This window comes from Brachypodium distachyon, chromosome 3 (assembly GCF_000005505.3).
Source record: "Brachypodium distachyon strain Bd21 chromosome 3, Brachypodium_distachyon_v3.0, whole genome shotgun sequence".
NCBI classification, from domain to species: Eukaryota; Viridiplantae; Streptophyta; class Magnoliopsida; order Poales; family Poaceae; genus Brachypodium; species Brachypodium distachyon.
In genome coordinates this window covers 14,850,046-14,865,905 of record NC_016133.3, presented here as the reverse complement: position 1 = coordinate 14,865,905, position 15,860 = coordinate 14,850,046, and the positions used below count along the sequence as shown (strand labels likewise).

The 15,860-nt window shown below is 44.0% G+C and overlaps 1 protein-coding gene across 1 annotated transcript; it reads right to left on the bottom strand.

The window, feature by feature from the left end:
• Positions 1 to 6,428: 6,428 nt before the first annotated feature.
• Positions 6,429 to 15,607, bottom strand: LOC100841250 (DNA-directed RNA polymerase II subunit 1). The gene is made up of 14 exons (XM_003573431.3): positions 15,288 to 15,607; positions 13,827 to 14,090; positions 12,701 to 13,003; positions 12,461 to 12,619; positions 12,191 to 12,352; positions 11,892 to 12,112; positions 11,666 to 11,807; positions 11,240 to 11,575; positions 10,877 to 11,163; positions 10,532 to 10,790; positions 7,299 to 10,441; positions 7,147 to 7,218; positions 6,984 to 7,043; positions 6,429 to 6,901 (listed from the first exon to the last, which is right to left on the bottom strand). The coding sequence occupies exons 1-14, from the start codon at positions 15,369 to 15,371 to the stop codon at positions 6,805 to 6,807; spliced, it is 5,589 nt and encodes a 1,862-aa protein (XP_003573479.1). The 5' UTR covers positions 15,372 to 15,607; the 3' UTR covers positions 6,429 to 6,804.
• Positions 15,608 to 15,860: the final 253 nt, after the last annotated feature.

Here is a 15,860-nt window from a genome sequence, read left to right as displayed (position 1 = left end):
ATGAGAAGGTAGAAGGTAGTATATATGAGAAAAAAGAATAGAGTATATTGAATAAAAGCAGTATATAGTATATTCAAGAAAAAGAGTACGTAGGTTTCAAAAAAATAGTACGGATCATTATTTTAAAATAGTGTATGAAGTACATATCACAACAGAAACCAATCAGAGATAATCATCAATGTAGAACAGTGTATGGAGATAATTGATCAATCGTTGTACGTAGTATATCAAATATAGAAGGATCGAAGCCATGCAGTGAAAATAAAATGAATTGCCCGGTGTGTGGCAGCTGCATTTTCCCCGCCCCTAATTTTCCATCCGAATTTGCGTCTCCGCTCCGTCCCCAGGCCTACGTCGCTTGTGCCGTAGCTACATAGCATGTTACCGTTGGTCATAGCCGGATGCCTATGACCTCCATTATTTGTCCTGGCCGACGGCCACACCTCCCACACCCCCACCCACCTCTCCCACACACAGACGAGCCGCGGCGACGGTGCCCTTCCCAACCTCCACCAGGCGAAGCTGCCCACCACCGTAGGACGCCTCCTCTCCAGCAGCTCGGGGGGACAAGCCGCCGCGGGGGACGAGCCGCGGCGAAGGTGGCATTGGACCAGACCGATGGTCACTGGGTCCGGACTTTCTCCGCCGGTGCCCTGAGATCCACGAACACGTAGGTTCTGGGAGGACCGACCCAGAAACGGCTCCCGGTTCCAGGTTCGATTTCTTAGCACTTTGTTGTTTCCATCCTCATGGTGATGGGATTTTTGATTTTTGGTGCCTTGTTTCGGTGCCAGGCTGTTTGCTTGGACGCCCTGCCGATGCATTCTGCTTCGTCTCCGCTGCTGCCTACGAGAGCTCCCCATTCCCCAAGCTGCTGGCAAAAGTATGGCTGCCTCACAGTGCGCGGTTAGGAGACAGCCAGGTAGCATCGCTCAGTTAGGAACTTGCTGTACCGACTCCTTGGTGATTGAAGTACCAATTAGATGAATGTGGGGTACCGACCGATTATTCCGAAGTTATTCTTTTGGCCGTTGGATGATACAAGTACATTAACTCAAATGTCCAATGGGTTAGTGAAGAAGCATTCTTGCGTCCGGAGTACCGAGTCGTTGGACCGAATATTCTGAATGGGCAGTACATGTACTTCGAATCATGAGACAAGTGATTCTTCTACCCTCTGAATAAGAGAAGTGCATGCAGCTAAACATCCGGTGGGTAATAACATGAACCTGTAGTGAAAATCGTTTATCTTGCTTTGTGCAAAAGCATGTGAAGGTTGTTGTTCATTGGGTAATAAGAATATTCAATTGACTGGACAAAAGGTCATGGTTACTTTGTTTTCTTTAGAAAGCAACGCTAGCAAAAAAAAATCTTGAGCAACTGCTAGCAAATGTTGGATATTTTTGTCCATTGGTTACAAGAATGAAGGGATTTGAAACCAAAATTATCTCTTGATGCATGCAAAAAGGAGAAGATGACTGGGGTGGTCCTCAAGCCTTGTCGATGTGGGCCTGGGTGCTGGTCAAGCTCACATGCGCAGCATTTGGATTCCCTTGTTGACACGTGAATCGGTTGTTTTTCTTCCTAAAAGTATTGCGGGCTGCGTCATCGGACACGCACACGCACCATGCATGGACTACTGCTTTGGTCTTTTTTTTTCATGCCCTGTTCGGTTCCAACCCCACCATATTTCCTAAATAGGCCACCCATGTGCCACGGGATTCAAAGCCCTAGGCTAGTGGCCCATGGCCCAGACAAGAAAAACATTGGTTTTAATTTTTCATGTGGCTCGAACAAAACAACATGCTCGATGAGGCAAGAATCCAGAATTTGGACAGATGGTGTCATAAGCATGTAAGAGAAAGAATACTTTACGCTTTCTCACAACATTTTAGAAAGAACTAAAAGCAGAAAAAACGTTAGAATCCCAATGCAGATGGACGGTACCGATGTCGGGCACTGGGGAGGTTGGACGTACTAAAACCACTTCCTACCCTAGTGTAGCTGCGTTGCAACCACCATATTTAAAGTACCATTCGCATATTGTTGTGTTGTACAAGGTGATCAACCAGATCCTACCCTAGTGTGCTACAGATCACCAAAAACAAGTAGAGTTTTCTATCAAGGGACAGTTGCGGAACAGCAGAAGAGACTTCAGTGGTAGGACACTGTTGTCTCTCACATTTTGGATGTATAATGGATGAGAGAGAGAGAGGGAGAGAGAGAGAGGGAAAGAAAGTGGTGCATTTCTTTCTTTTTTTGCGAGGGGAGAGTGGAGCATTTCTGTTGCCCAGATTTCATGTCTGGGCTAGTCCCACAATAATGTCAAACTTTGTCTGCTGTTGTTCCTACGAGGATTGGTTGCAACCCTTTTTTGCCAGTGTCAATAAAAGACTACTGTATGGCTGCATTCTATCCATGATACAATTTGTTCTAACCACTACCAGAAGCATGAAACATCTGAAGGTCTCTTAAGGTTTAACACTGTCGGCTAATGTGCAATTCCACAGGATAAGAACATGGAAATTCACAGGTGCCCCCCAGAGTGCGTGCTCCCAGATGTATGTCTTTTTAATGTCAAAAGTTCTGAAAGGAATTCACTCGTAAAAATGTGCATGTCTTATGTCGACTTGTGAAATTCCGTGTAAAAGGATAAATTTTGCACCCTGTGTAAAAATGACAAAAGTTTGTGATCAAAATTTTGCTTAGTTTTAGTACTACTAAATTTTGTTTTCCTTGTTTAGGACACAAAAATGCTTTGTTTCCTGAAAATTTGGAGGGTCTTAGAAGACATGAGCACTTATACGCATGATTTTTTTTTTACATTTTCATTTCTTTTATGATTTTACTTTTCATACCAGGAGTATGGGCTCCTGATAGCTATTTTGCCTTTCTCGGAAGAACTGGTTGCCACGGTGTGTCGGTACACTTCTGAAAACTAAATTGCACAAATCTCAAAGCGACACGGCATGTATTTGCCTCGCGACTGGTTATAGACTTGGAATGGAATTCTCCGTTGGATATTCATGTTGTATTTGCTACTTGCAGTAGCTGCCAAAGCAAAACACTTTTGCCAAATCAAAAGTCTTTCATAGCTAAACTGCAAAACGACAGGTCACATAGCTGCACTCAGAACTTGGATATATTCCAGAACCAAACCATTGCAAATTTGACTCCTTTTCACCTTGAAATGATATATCACAGAAGAGCTAACATAGGACAATGAATCATCTTGGAAATGCTCGGTGATGAAGAAGCCTTTCACTGATGGCATTTATTAACAATGGTGTCTATTCAGTCATTCTTATGATATGCTGTGTTACAGACAATCTTGGAGGGAACTCTCTTATCAAGCAGTAATTGCCGTTATCTAATACAGTATTGTCTATACCTTTTTCCCCATCTTCATTTGTTTGCTTGTGTACCAATGGTTCAGCTTTCTAGATGATCATGTCGGTCAACAATACTGGACAATGCACATGACAATAAATTAATTCTATTTCTTTAATTTGTTTGATCATGTAAATATACAATGTGATACTCCCTCCGATTCCATAAAAAGGTACTAACTTAGTACTGAGTGGGCGACCATTTTTATGGATCGGAGGGAGTACCAGATTACATGGTGGAGCCCAAAAAGAAACTTGTGATCTTTGAATTTATTCTCAAGCATATTTCATATTACCGTTTTTAAGAAAAAGAAACTCGATTTATTTAATTTTATAATGCATAGTCAATTCAGTTTACAAATCTGAATCCAGCTTCTGTATAGATTTTAATCTCAAAATTGTAGTCTGAGAGTGGTGATGTTGAGGTGCAGATGCACATGACATGATCCCAATAATGGAGTGACTAAGCGATGGGGATAAGTCAAACCAGAAATGTTTTATTACTTTCAAAGATAGTGAAGTGTTACAAATGCATGTTACTACTAGGTTCTTTTCTTCAAGGAATTATAATACAGACATGCTGATAGGGATGGGGTCAAAGCATGAAAATAATGTAATGTGCTTATGAGATTATGTGGGCTCCCCAGTGGGTTGAAGATGAATGGCTAGCCTTTTTTGCAACAAATAAAGAGAATATAATTACAACAACAACAATGCCCATGCTGCTAGATTGAATAGAACAGATTTGCTTGCTAAAATTGCTTGCAATTCCTCACCAGCTAAAGTCTTCTCCGGGCGCTGAAACTCAGATAATTAATTAATACAAGGATTGGACTTCAAGAATTGAAGACCTAGCTAAATATATGTTTTCTTATTCTGTGATTCCTTTTTTCTAAAAAGAAGGACCTCTCCCGTGGCCTCTGTATTGATGCACGCATCCATAATTTTGCGATTATTGAGTAGTGAGATGTGGTATGCTTGTTTTTGCTTGTTGAGCCTAGACCAGGCCAGAGTTTTAGTAAATCATTCAAAACAAGCTTTCCTGGAATCGGGACAGAACTTAGCACAAATTACAAAAATCCCATATACTGGATATGGGACAGAATTTAACAAAAATCCTCCAAAAATTACAAAAAATTCGCAGGATTTCGGTGAAAATCATGCGGTGCAGAGGGAACCAGACACGTGAAATGTCTTATATGAAATTTATTTAACCATGCCACGAAACAATTTATTGCAATTACGCTAAGCAATAGGCATTAACACACCTGACAAGTGAACATATCAACTCAAGACATCCTGCCAATCGATCAAACAAAACATATGCAACTGCGAAAAAAGCTGTCATTTTCTCCAAAGATGCCTGTGAGTTGAATGACAAGATCAAGTAGTCAGTAGTGGAGCAGAGAGAAGGAGAGGAGAAATGTTGCTCCTAAAATTAGCAGCCAATCAGAGACGCGGATCAAGGCCGACATATCACAACAGGGGCAAGCAAGAGCATATACATCCATCGTTCCCTGCACCACAAGCTAACATCCCAAAGATAGATCCCAGACAACATGACCCCCTGATCCACTAATCCTTGATAATGACAATGATGATTAACATTTCTTTTCCTTTTTTTCTTTCTCCTCTTCTCTCTGAGATGATGATAAACTAATTAATTGCACATCATCCCCCAATTGCTTCTTCAGTGCCGACTTGTCAATACCGCACTGGCCGGTGTGGGTGCCAAGTCAGCGCCATGTCTGACTTGTCATGCCACGTTCGCACGGGGTGGAGTTCGGTCCCGTGGGTTGCTGACACGTGTGAGAGCTGGGGGCAGGTTCTTAAGGTTGGACAGAGCTTGTGGCTAGCAGCTGATTGGCGGTTGGTCAAGTGATATGCACACACACTACCTGGAAATCTTCTGGTTAGTGGTGGTGCTAAAGCTGGATCTCACTTTCCCGGGCATGTGAGAAGCATATGCACGTATACTACGCAAATGCATGTTGTTCCCAAAGTCTCTTTTGGTTTATTGTAGCTATACACCTTCTCTGCCACCCTTGGTGAACAGGAGTATTGCAACTTTAGTGTGCATCTGAGGAGTGTTTGACTTTGTTGAGAAGAGAACACAATATCAGTCTCCTACAAATATTTCAGTCTGTGGCTGCGATCCGTCTACCGTCTTTTCCAGTTTTCTGCAAAGTTTGGCAAAACTTTCAAAGACATGACGGGGAGCACGATAACAATGGCTAAACTAAACGTGTCAAGGTAATCTAGCGCAAACAATGGATAAACACGTCAAGAAATCTAATTTGATTAGTTTTTCCAACTGCATGAATCCTGATTACACTTATGGATGTTGGTAGTTCTTCTATAAACTTGGTCGACTTTTAGAAGTTTGACTTTTAGAACAAAGACGGAACATGTTACAAAAAGAAATGGAGTAAGTAATAGTTACAGTAACATTTTGCTATTTTAAAATTGTGAAAACTATGTTCAAAACCTTCGAGGCAAAAGTTGAAATATTCAAGCTACAAGTATGGAATTAACCAGATCAGGAAGCGAAAATTCGGAGCAGTGGGTTTAAGGAAGGAGTATGTGGGTGTAGAAGGAGAAGCCGACGACGTGGGAAAGGAACCAGGTAGGAATAGGATGAGTAGAACGAAAGCACTTGGCCATGGATAAGTTGCTGGCAACAGAGGACAGGACCTACAGGCATGCGCCACAGGCCGGTTACGAGGCTCATCGTCGGCCATACACTCGCCTCCTTGATGTGGCGCCCGCAACCGTTCACGCGTAATTTCGTTCCGGAGATTATTTGCACTAGCCTACAACTCTGGGCTGGGCCATTTTGATACACACAGGACTAGAACAAAGGTTGAGGAACATAAATAGACTGGCTCGTGCCCGTATTATTATACGGAGGGAGTAACATCAAAGGATACGAAAACGAGCGGGATCAACCTAAGAGGCGAGATTATGACCCGCAACGAAAATTGAGACCTTGCGATTGCGAGAACTCTTTTCTAATATTTATCCGAATCAAACAGGTCCTTTCCAAACCATTGCATTGATTGAACGACAGAAAAAGGAGCACCCTAGCTGCAATGAAAAGACTTGCTTTGAACAACAGCATTTAGCATAACAATAGGACCGAGATCAGCAACTTGTTTATTTCAAACAGCTGCTATGGACGCCGCTAAGCGGCGTTGTAGCGTCACAGGACTAGGAGCAGCTCACGAGCTGGCAAAGTTCGGTTCCTATGGGACTAATCATGCTATTTTAGCACACAATGAGTACATAATAACTCCCGATGCTCAGGCAGACAAGGCAGGGCTCTGCAGTTCCATAACCATAAAAAACACAGAACAAAAAAGGTAGTGCAGCGCAGTTCCTCATTAGCGCAGCATGCTCCATCAGGTCAGGGACTTCAAGGCGCATTCTCGTCGTCGTCCTTGTCAGTAGTTTGCGGTCCAGTGGACGAAGGGGAGTAGCCCGGTGCAGTGGGGGAATAGCTAGCGCTGGGGCTGAACAGTAGAAATTGAGATTGTCATAAACGCCAAATGCACTTTCATCGTGGGCAGATTACATAAAGCCTGATCCATTTACCTGTAGTTTGGAGAGGTTGGGCTATAATCCGGGCTAGGTCCACCAGAGGTTGTGTGCGGGCTGCACAAGTCATGCAAGTGTGTTAGAACAGAAGATCTAAATGTGTCACATCATCGACAGCGAGGTGTTCCTTCTGAATGATGATGAATTAAGACAGGCTCACCTTGTCGGGCTGTATGACGGACTTGGTTGTGCATACGACGGCGAGGTGGGCGAGTAAGTCGGTGATGTTGGGCTGGGGAAACAGATGTAAGCAAAATAAGTATAGCGAGCAATGAACAGAATACCAGAGGAGTGCCAGGTCACGGTCAGTACCTGTAGTTTGGAGAAGTCTGACTGTATGGGCTCATCATCCTTGGGCTGCTTGGAGAATAAGCATGTGAAGGGCTGTACTTGGCCGAAGAAGGATTGTAGCTCGGTGAAGTTGGACTGTAGTTTGGCGAAGTAGGGCTGTAGCTCGGCGATGTTGGGCTGTATCCAGGCGATGTCGGGCTGTATGCAGGCGATGTCGGGCTGTACGAGGGCGATGTCGGGCTGTATGATGGAGACGTAGGGCTGTATGAAGGAGACGTAGGGCTGTATGATGGAGACGTAGGGCTGTAAGATGGAGAGGTAGGGCTGTATGAAGGTGAAGTAGGGCTGTATGATGGCGATGTCGGGCTGTATGATGGAGATGTCGGGCTGTATGCAGGAGATGTTGGGCTGTATGCTGGAGAGGTCGGACTATAAACTGGCGATGTGGGACTGTAGCTCGGAGAAGTGGGACTATAACTTGGTGATGTGGGACTGTAGCTTGGCGATGTGGGACTGTAGCTTGGAGATGTGGGGGAGTATGACGGACTGGTTGGAGAGTACGATGGACTTGTTGGGGAGTACGACGGACTTGTTGGGCTGTAGCTAGGAGAGCCAGGCGTATATGATGGAGAAGTGGGACTATAGCTGGGTGATGCGGGACTATATGATGGAGAAGTCGGGCTGTATCCCTGTCCTGGCCCTGGACTGAAGACTGGAGAAGATGGACTGTAACCACCACCAGAGGATGGGCTGTAGCTTGAAGGGACAGGTGAGAATGCCATGCCCCCAACATATGGGGAGAACTGAGCATCTGAAATAGGGGAAGACCTGAAATTAGGACTCAACATTGGTGACATCATTCCTCCATCATGGTATGGTGTCCCAGAAGGCGAGGCACGCGCAGGTGTCATGCCAATATATTCTAAACCTTCAACATAGCTCGGGAGCTGAAGCTCAATGGCCTGCTGCAGCATCTGATCATTCAAATATAATCCACAGCCTCCTGTACCAATAGGAGCAAGCTGGCCAAGCATAATGTTCTCAGTGACGCCTCTCAGGTAGTCAGATTCCGCATAAACGGCAGCATCAAGCAAGATATCCACCGTCTCCTCAAAAGAACATCTCATAAGAGGCCCTGTGTCATTACGATTTATACCATGCCTAGTAATAGCCATCAGGTGACCTCTGTATGTCATCGTATCACAAAGAATAGCCAGATGCCTGTAGTTCACATATGACCCATCAAAAGATATGACCACCCTCAGCTCGTCCAAGAGAGATCTGCGGACAGCCTCAATTCCGAGAACCTCAATCACTTCAATCAAATGATTACTGGTAGTCCTTGTAGCATCAACATCCTCATGGCACATCACGGCCAAGAGATTGACACCTTCTGTATCAAGCATCCACTCATTATCTGGTTTGAAACCATCATTTTCATCAAATTTATTGATTTTCCCATATTTGATGAAGACCTTGTTAATATCTGGAATGCCTCGAAGGGCCATCTCGGTCAACATGTTACCCTCAATCTTTTTGAGGAAGACGTCATCCTCAGCAGACTCATCCTGTATTTCTCCCTTTGGGGCTTCGTCATTTGTAATGCGTACACGAAGAATGAGCTTATCTGCATTATCATCATTGAATATGCATGACAAGTCATCATCGAATTCATGATTGATCTTCTCTGCAATATCAGCCATGCTCAACTTCTTATCAACCATCATCTCACGGTTCAGTTCAATACGCAGCAGCCAAGGGGAGATCTTATCCGGGTCAATATCCTCATCAGGCATTTCATAATATGATTTGACAAAGTCCATATCCTCTTCAATGATGGTTCCTAGAGGATCAGGATCATACCATATCTCAGTAGCATGGGTCACACTGCGCAGTGTAGTGTACTCCAACGCACACTGAACATTCTTAGCCAATTCTTTCTTCTTGCTCACCTCAGGCTTCAAGAAAACAGAAAGAGATGGAGTCTTGATCTTCTTGGCAACGTTAATGATCTCCCTCAGCCTGGGAACACCAAGGGTAACATTCTTGGCACTGACACCAGCATAATGGAAAGTATTTAGCGTCATCTGAGTTGCTGGTTCTCCAATGGACTGTGCAGCCACACATCCAATCATTTCACCTGGGGCCACCAAAGACTGAAGGAATCTCGACTCAATCTCACCAATAACCCATTCAAACGATTCCTTTGTAAGCCTGTATTCTTTCAAGACCCTCTTGCTAGCAAATGTGCTACGGAGCAGGATATTGAAGAACAAAGTAGCATTCTTCTGAGCCTCGATACTCATTGCATCATCGCCAGGGACAACCTTGAGTCTTTCTTGCAGCTTATCTATTGCTTCCACAATTTCCATCGGATGCATGTCAGAAGGCCTTCTCAAATCAATCTTGAATGTCTTCTGAGCATTCCAGATAAGCCGCTTGAGGTTGACAGGCATAGGCCACGAATTGTCCCCAGTTGTGGTAATCTCAGTCCCAAGCTGCAACCGGTCAGCTTCTAACTTCTGAACTTCTGCCTCAAACACATTTCTGAATTCACGAATCGTCTTCAAATCATCAACGTGTTCAGGCAGCATGTAAGTAGGCCTCCAATTCTCGTCATCCAGTTCATAGCGGTAAACATTATCAAACTCAGCCTTTTTCATCTTCAGTGAGTCCAGTTTCTGTGTTTCAATCCAAACAGCATCCATACCGTCTTCTCCATATAAGAACTGAATGACATCACCGAGAGAATTTCTTACAGTGCCATCATATTTCACCATGATGTCTTCCATAGCCTTCACAAGCCGTCGCTGAATATATCCGGTCTCAGAAGTTTTCACAGCAGTATCAATCAGCCCTTCTCTACCACCCATAGCATGGAAGAAAAATTCTTGCGGCGTCAGACCTCGGAGGTAAGAGTTCTCCACAAACCCACGACTTTCGGGACCATAGTCATTTTTTGTGAAGTGGGGCAATGTCCGATCAACAAAACCAAACGGTATCCGCTTGCCCTCAACATTCTGCTGTCCGACACAAGCAGTCATTTGGGAAATATTAATGAAACTGCCTTTTGAGCCTGCAGTGACCATGGCTTTCAAATTGTTGCTCTCAGACAAACTCTTCTGAGCACTACTCCCGGCATCATCACGAGCTTTGTTAAGAACCTATCATGGAATAATGACATATGTTAAAACAAGTCGACCAAGAGTGCTAGTACTTCCCAAAAGAAAGATCAAACAAAAACAGTCGTGCACCTGATTTACTCTATTTTCGAATGATTCCATCATTGTGCGTCCTGGCTCAGGTTCCAACAGCTTGTCTTGTGCTTGTTTAATAAGCTCCGTGACCTCACTTTTAGCTTTTGAGATCGTCTCATTGATCTTTTCCATAGTAGATGCATCTGCAATTGTATCGCCAATTCCAATACTGAAACCATTTTGCAGGAGCCAGTAGTTGACCAACCATTGTGTGTGACCCAAGAACTTCCGCGCAGCATCTGGCCCAACCTCTTCCCTGCAAACAATTAAACCAAAACACATTAGCAAAAGATCATGTGGAAAGTATTAGAAACTACAATGCAGCTTCTACAAGAAACTTACCAAATAACATGAATAAGACTTCCAGTTCCTGTCCCAAGAGTTTTTTTGCAAAGTGTGCCAGATAGAAGCTCTCCCTTTTCTATCCGGACCATCGTATCACCAGGAGTAATAAATCCACTTTCAGATTCAGCATGCCAGGCTGAAAACCTAATCAGGTTGATTAGCTTGGGGATAATCAAGTTGAAAACTTGTTTCCCAGTCCAAATTGGCCTCGGTTTCAAAATGGCAGGGGCAGGGACCTTCCCATCAAAATCTTCCCACCACATTAAGATGTTCATGAATACATCCTGGAAGAAATTTCAGAACTGAGCTATAACACTAAGAATACTACTACTGAAGGTGTTTAAGGAAAGTACTGTTAACCTTTTCAATGAGGGTATCCCTTTTGGTGATTTTACGACAGCCAAGAAGCGTGTCCTGGACAATACCCATAACAGGTCTATTTGCTTGAGGAGACACAATACATTTCGGCACCATCATCAACTCAAGAACTTCAGCTCTGGTCTCAAAAGACTGAGGAACATGCATATTCATTTCATCACCATCAAAATCTGCATTGTATGGTGAAGTAACAGACAAGTTTAAGCGGAATGTTGAGTAGGGCATAATTTTAATCCGATGCCCCATGATGGACATTTTGTGAAGACTGGGTTGCCGATTGAAAAGAACAAAATCTCCATCATTGAGGTGCCTTTCCACCTGAGAAAATCAAGCACAAAATGAGTGAGCTAAAAACTTTTGTGATGTCTGAATTAAAACAACAGCTACGACAACAATGTTGGTACTAACCTTGTAACCCAGCTCCAAATGCTGATCACTACTTTTCTTCACATAACGAAGATCCAGCCTCTGACCATCTTCCCTAATGATGTACTTCGCACCTGTCTTCCCGGGGGGAGGGTGAGGCCCATATTCGACCAGTTCTTTCAACCTGGGATCATCAGATTTACACACAGTTTTCAATAAAAAGAACAATGATTTCATACCATGCCTTAACAACAGCAGATTAATTTACCTCTCGATGTTATATGGAGTGACAGTTTCTGGGTATGTCAGATTCAAAGCAATACTCCATGGCACCCCCAATTCATCAATGTTGATATTTGGATCTGGTGTGATGACGGTACGAGCTGAGAAATCAACACGCTTCCCCATCAAGTTACCTCTGATACGGCCTTCTTTTGCTTTTAGCCTGCTGCAAATTGACTTAATAGGCCTTCCAGAACGCTGAGTGGCCTGAAAAAAAATCAATAGAAGAGAATTACGACAGCTTATCCACCAGTAACTAATATGAGAAATGCACTGCCTACTCACCCTTGGTTGGCCAGGAAGATCATTATCAAAGTACGTTGCAATGTGGAACTGCAACAACTGAGCAAATTCTGTTATAATGTGAGCTGGGGCACCATTTCGCTCTTGCCTCCGCAAGTTCTCATTATGTCGAATTATCATAGCTAATTGGTGAGTCAAATCATCCTGTAGAAACAGAAGGAACGGCAATATTATACAGTCAGTGGTTAGAAAGTGTGCTCCTTCCAAAACAATCAATTGGACTCATATGAACTTTAGTAGTACTGGGCTAACCTCACTTCTGGAAGAAGTATCCATCATGACAGATGGTCTCACAGGCGGTGGAGGAATTGGAAGGACTTGCAATATCATCCAATCAGGACGAGCAAATTTGGGGTTCAGGCCCAACAAAAGACAGTCCTCATCACTTATACGCTTGAGAACATTGAGGACCTGCTCAAACAAACCGACAAGCCATATGGTTAGATGAATATACTTAAAACTGCTTGAACTGAGTAAAGAGAATGTAGATACCCTCTCAGCAGAGAGAATTTGCTTCCGCTCCACCGGTTCGGGGAGCTGATCCTGATCATCATTTTTCTTCTTCGTCTGTTTAAACTCTGCAACCATCTTCATACCGTCAACTGTGATGTTTGGCTGCTGAGCACCACAACCACCTCTTTTTTTTTTCACTGGCTCATCAGTATCCTGCTGATCCTCAACTTCAAGATCATCACCCCCAGCGCAAATTTTTTTGCTCTTGCAAGCATCATATATTCTTCTTAATTTATTTTTTGGATTCCTGATTTTCAAAGCCTGCTTGAACTTGGCATCATCCTGCAAAAATCATTCATAAATAACATATGCCAAGACCAAGACACGTAACCATAAATGGTCACACCATAGGATGTGCAGTAGTTAAATGCAAGAACCTTTTCAGGATTATGGAAAACACTGAACTTGGTACATAATCAGGCTCCGCAGTTCTGATTATTTTACCAATAATATTATTTAATGAAATAGGAATTGGTACGCAGATTTATCAGGCGCAGTCGCGCAGAGTATAATTTAGCTCATCAGTTCATAAGGAAGCCATTAGCAGTTTTGAGAAGGCAGGCAAGTCTCTACAAGATATGCAAACCAAGAGAACACTATCTTTTTCTTTGGTGTAGTTATACCAATGTCGAACTTATCAAAGAGATAGAAATTTCAAACAAAAGACTTGGCTTCAAATTTGAGTTGCAGTTACCGAATCGACAAGAATAAAGAAACGGTTATCTACAAGTTCATCATGCGTACTCCCTCCGTTTCATAATTCTCGTCTCAAATTTGTCAAAAAATGGATGTATCTATTCCTAAAAAGTGTCTAGATACATGTAAGATTTCAACAAGAATTATCGAACGGAGGGAGTAGCTCAAAAGATTCTATAAATTCCAGAATTAATATTACGAGGGAGTAGGGGCAAAATTGCACAAACTTAAATAAAGTGGAAAAACAATTGTAGTTGCATTATGGACCAACGGTGAGAATAAAGCTCGTTATGAGTTATAGCGTCAGTTTAGCATGTCTGGCATATTAAGGACTCCTTTCAGTCTAATAGCCTAGCAGTAGAATGAACACGCCTGAAGTGACAAACCAACCAACAGAGGGGCCATGTACCTCATCCGCGAGGATCTTGGAGCAGTTGAAACATACACATCGCATTATGGAGAGCACGGTCTTGATGAAGCCAATATGGAACATCGGCTTGGCGAGCTCAAGGTGGCCAAAGTGGCCTGGGCACTCAGCCATTCCAGCCATGCATGTATCACACTTAACCTTCCGGTCAATAGTACCCAACCGAGGGTCACTCAAACCGCCAGGCTTTGCCTTCCCCTTCTCCATAGTCTCTGCATACTCTATCACCACCACTGACATTTGTCTCTACAAAGAGGTAAAACAACACAAAATCTCCATCAAATTCAATCCTAAAATGTTTGATTCTTTTGGCACTCCATATGCCCTAGTTAATGAGGAACTCCGTTCCCCTCACTACAACGGTTATTTGAACCCAATAATCGTACTAGTAAAACCTGTCAAGTCCATCTTATTATTAACAACAGAAGTGGATTTTAACTCCAAAAGTTCACAGCATAACACCGTGCACCTTCAATTCAAACTTCAAGCATACTTAAAATCCGAATATATCAGTGTTTATTTATAATAGTTAACCTAATATACTCATATCTCACAAGTAATAATAGCAGTAGTTTTCCATTAGATGGTACACGGAGTACAGCTGCACAGTTCAACTTGACCGAATATCCTACAACTGACAACAGTTTCCATATATTGCTCGAATTGATAATACACACACAGAGCTCACAATTTACAAGTACGATGTTCCAATTTAAGGGCCGTTTTCCTAGTACGCATTCTAGTTCCCCCAAAGTTAGCAAAGCACCGACTGAGACAAACGGCATCCGTTTTCCATATATTTGTAACCAGATGCGTGCACCTTTAATTCAAACTTCAAGCATACTTACAAATCAGAATCTATCACTATTAAGTTATAATAGTTACCAAGCCCAAAATTAACCAAATGTACTCATATCTCACAAGTAATAATAGCAGTAGTTTTCTATTAGATAGTACATGGAGTACAACCACACAGTTCAACTTGACCGGATATCCTACAACTGGCAACAGCATTCCATATATTGCTCAAATTGTTAATGAATACAGAGCACAACTTCTCTAATCCATAGAGCTCACAATTTACAAGTATGAAGTTCCAGTTTAAGGGCCGTTTGCTTGTAACTTGTAAGCATACTAGTTCACCCCAAGTTAGCAAAGCACTGGCTGAGACAAACGGCATCCATAGATACGTTCAAAGTGTCAAAACCCTTGGTTAAGTTATGGTCAGCTGTTAAGCTCTACTTCCCAGATCAAATCCGCCCAGTTCGCTACCCAAACACCACAAATTGGACCGAACAACCACCGCCAATAAACAGTTCATCCTCCATCCAGAACTCCAAACTAAGCAACCAGCCCACACACAACCGGCTCCACTCACTCCCAACTCGAGACCGAGAGAGAAATCAAACAGAGGCGGCGGCGGGGGGAGGAGGCGGGTATTACGATTTCATCCGGGCTGAGGATGCCGAACTGCACCAGCTGCACCTTGGCCACCTCAGCCGGCGAGTACGGGAACCTCGCGTCCATCCCGGCCCCTCGGCGCCGCCGCCGCCGGCCAACCGCCTAGGGTTTCGGACCGGGCAGCTGCCCAGCACCGCTGCGGGCGCGCCGCCGCCGCCGCGCGAAGCTTCGGCGGCCGTACGGCTGCTCACTGTTCGGAGCGCGCTCACTTTTGGCGGCTGAAATCGACCGCGACCCGGATCGATCGATCCGAGCAGATCGCCGCCTCCTGAGAGGAAAGGGGATCTGGGAGGAAGGAGGGTGCGTCTAAGAAAGAGGGCGAGAGGGAGGGGGTAGGGGTTTATTTATAGGCGTATCGTGCACCGGGTCGGCTATCGTGAGCCGGTGGGCGCGTGGACCCGTGGAGGCGGTGTATGGGGTGGGGTCCTGTGGGGGTGACCGCGGTCTATGTGGACCAAGTGCGGGGAGGGGAGGAAGGGCCGGAAGAGGGAACCGACTATGGTACGGGCGCCATGGAGCGTTGGATGCGCAGACGACGATAGAGATGAGATCCTT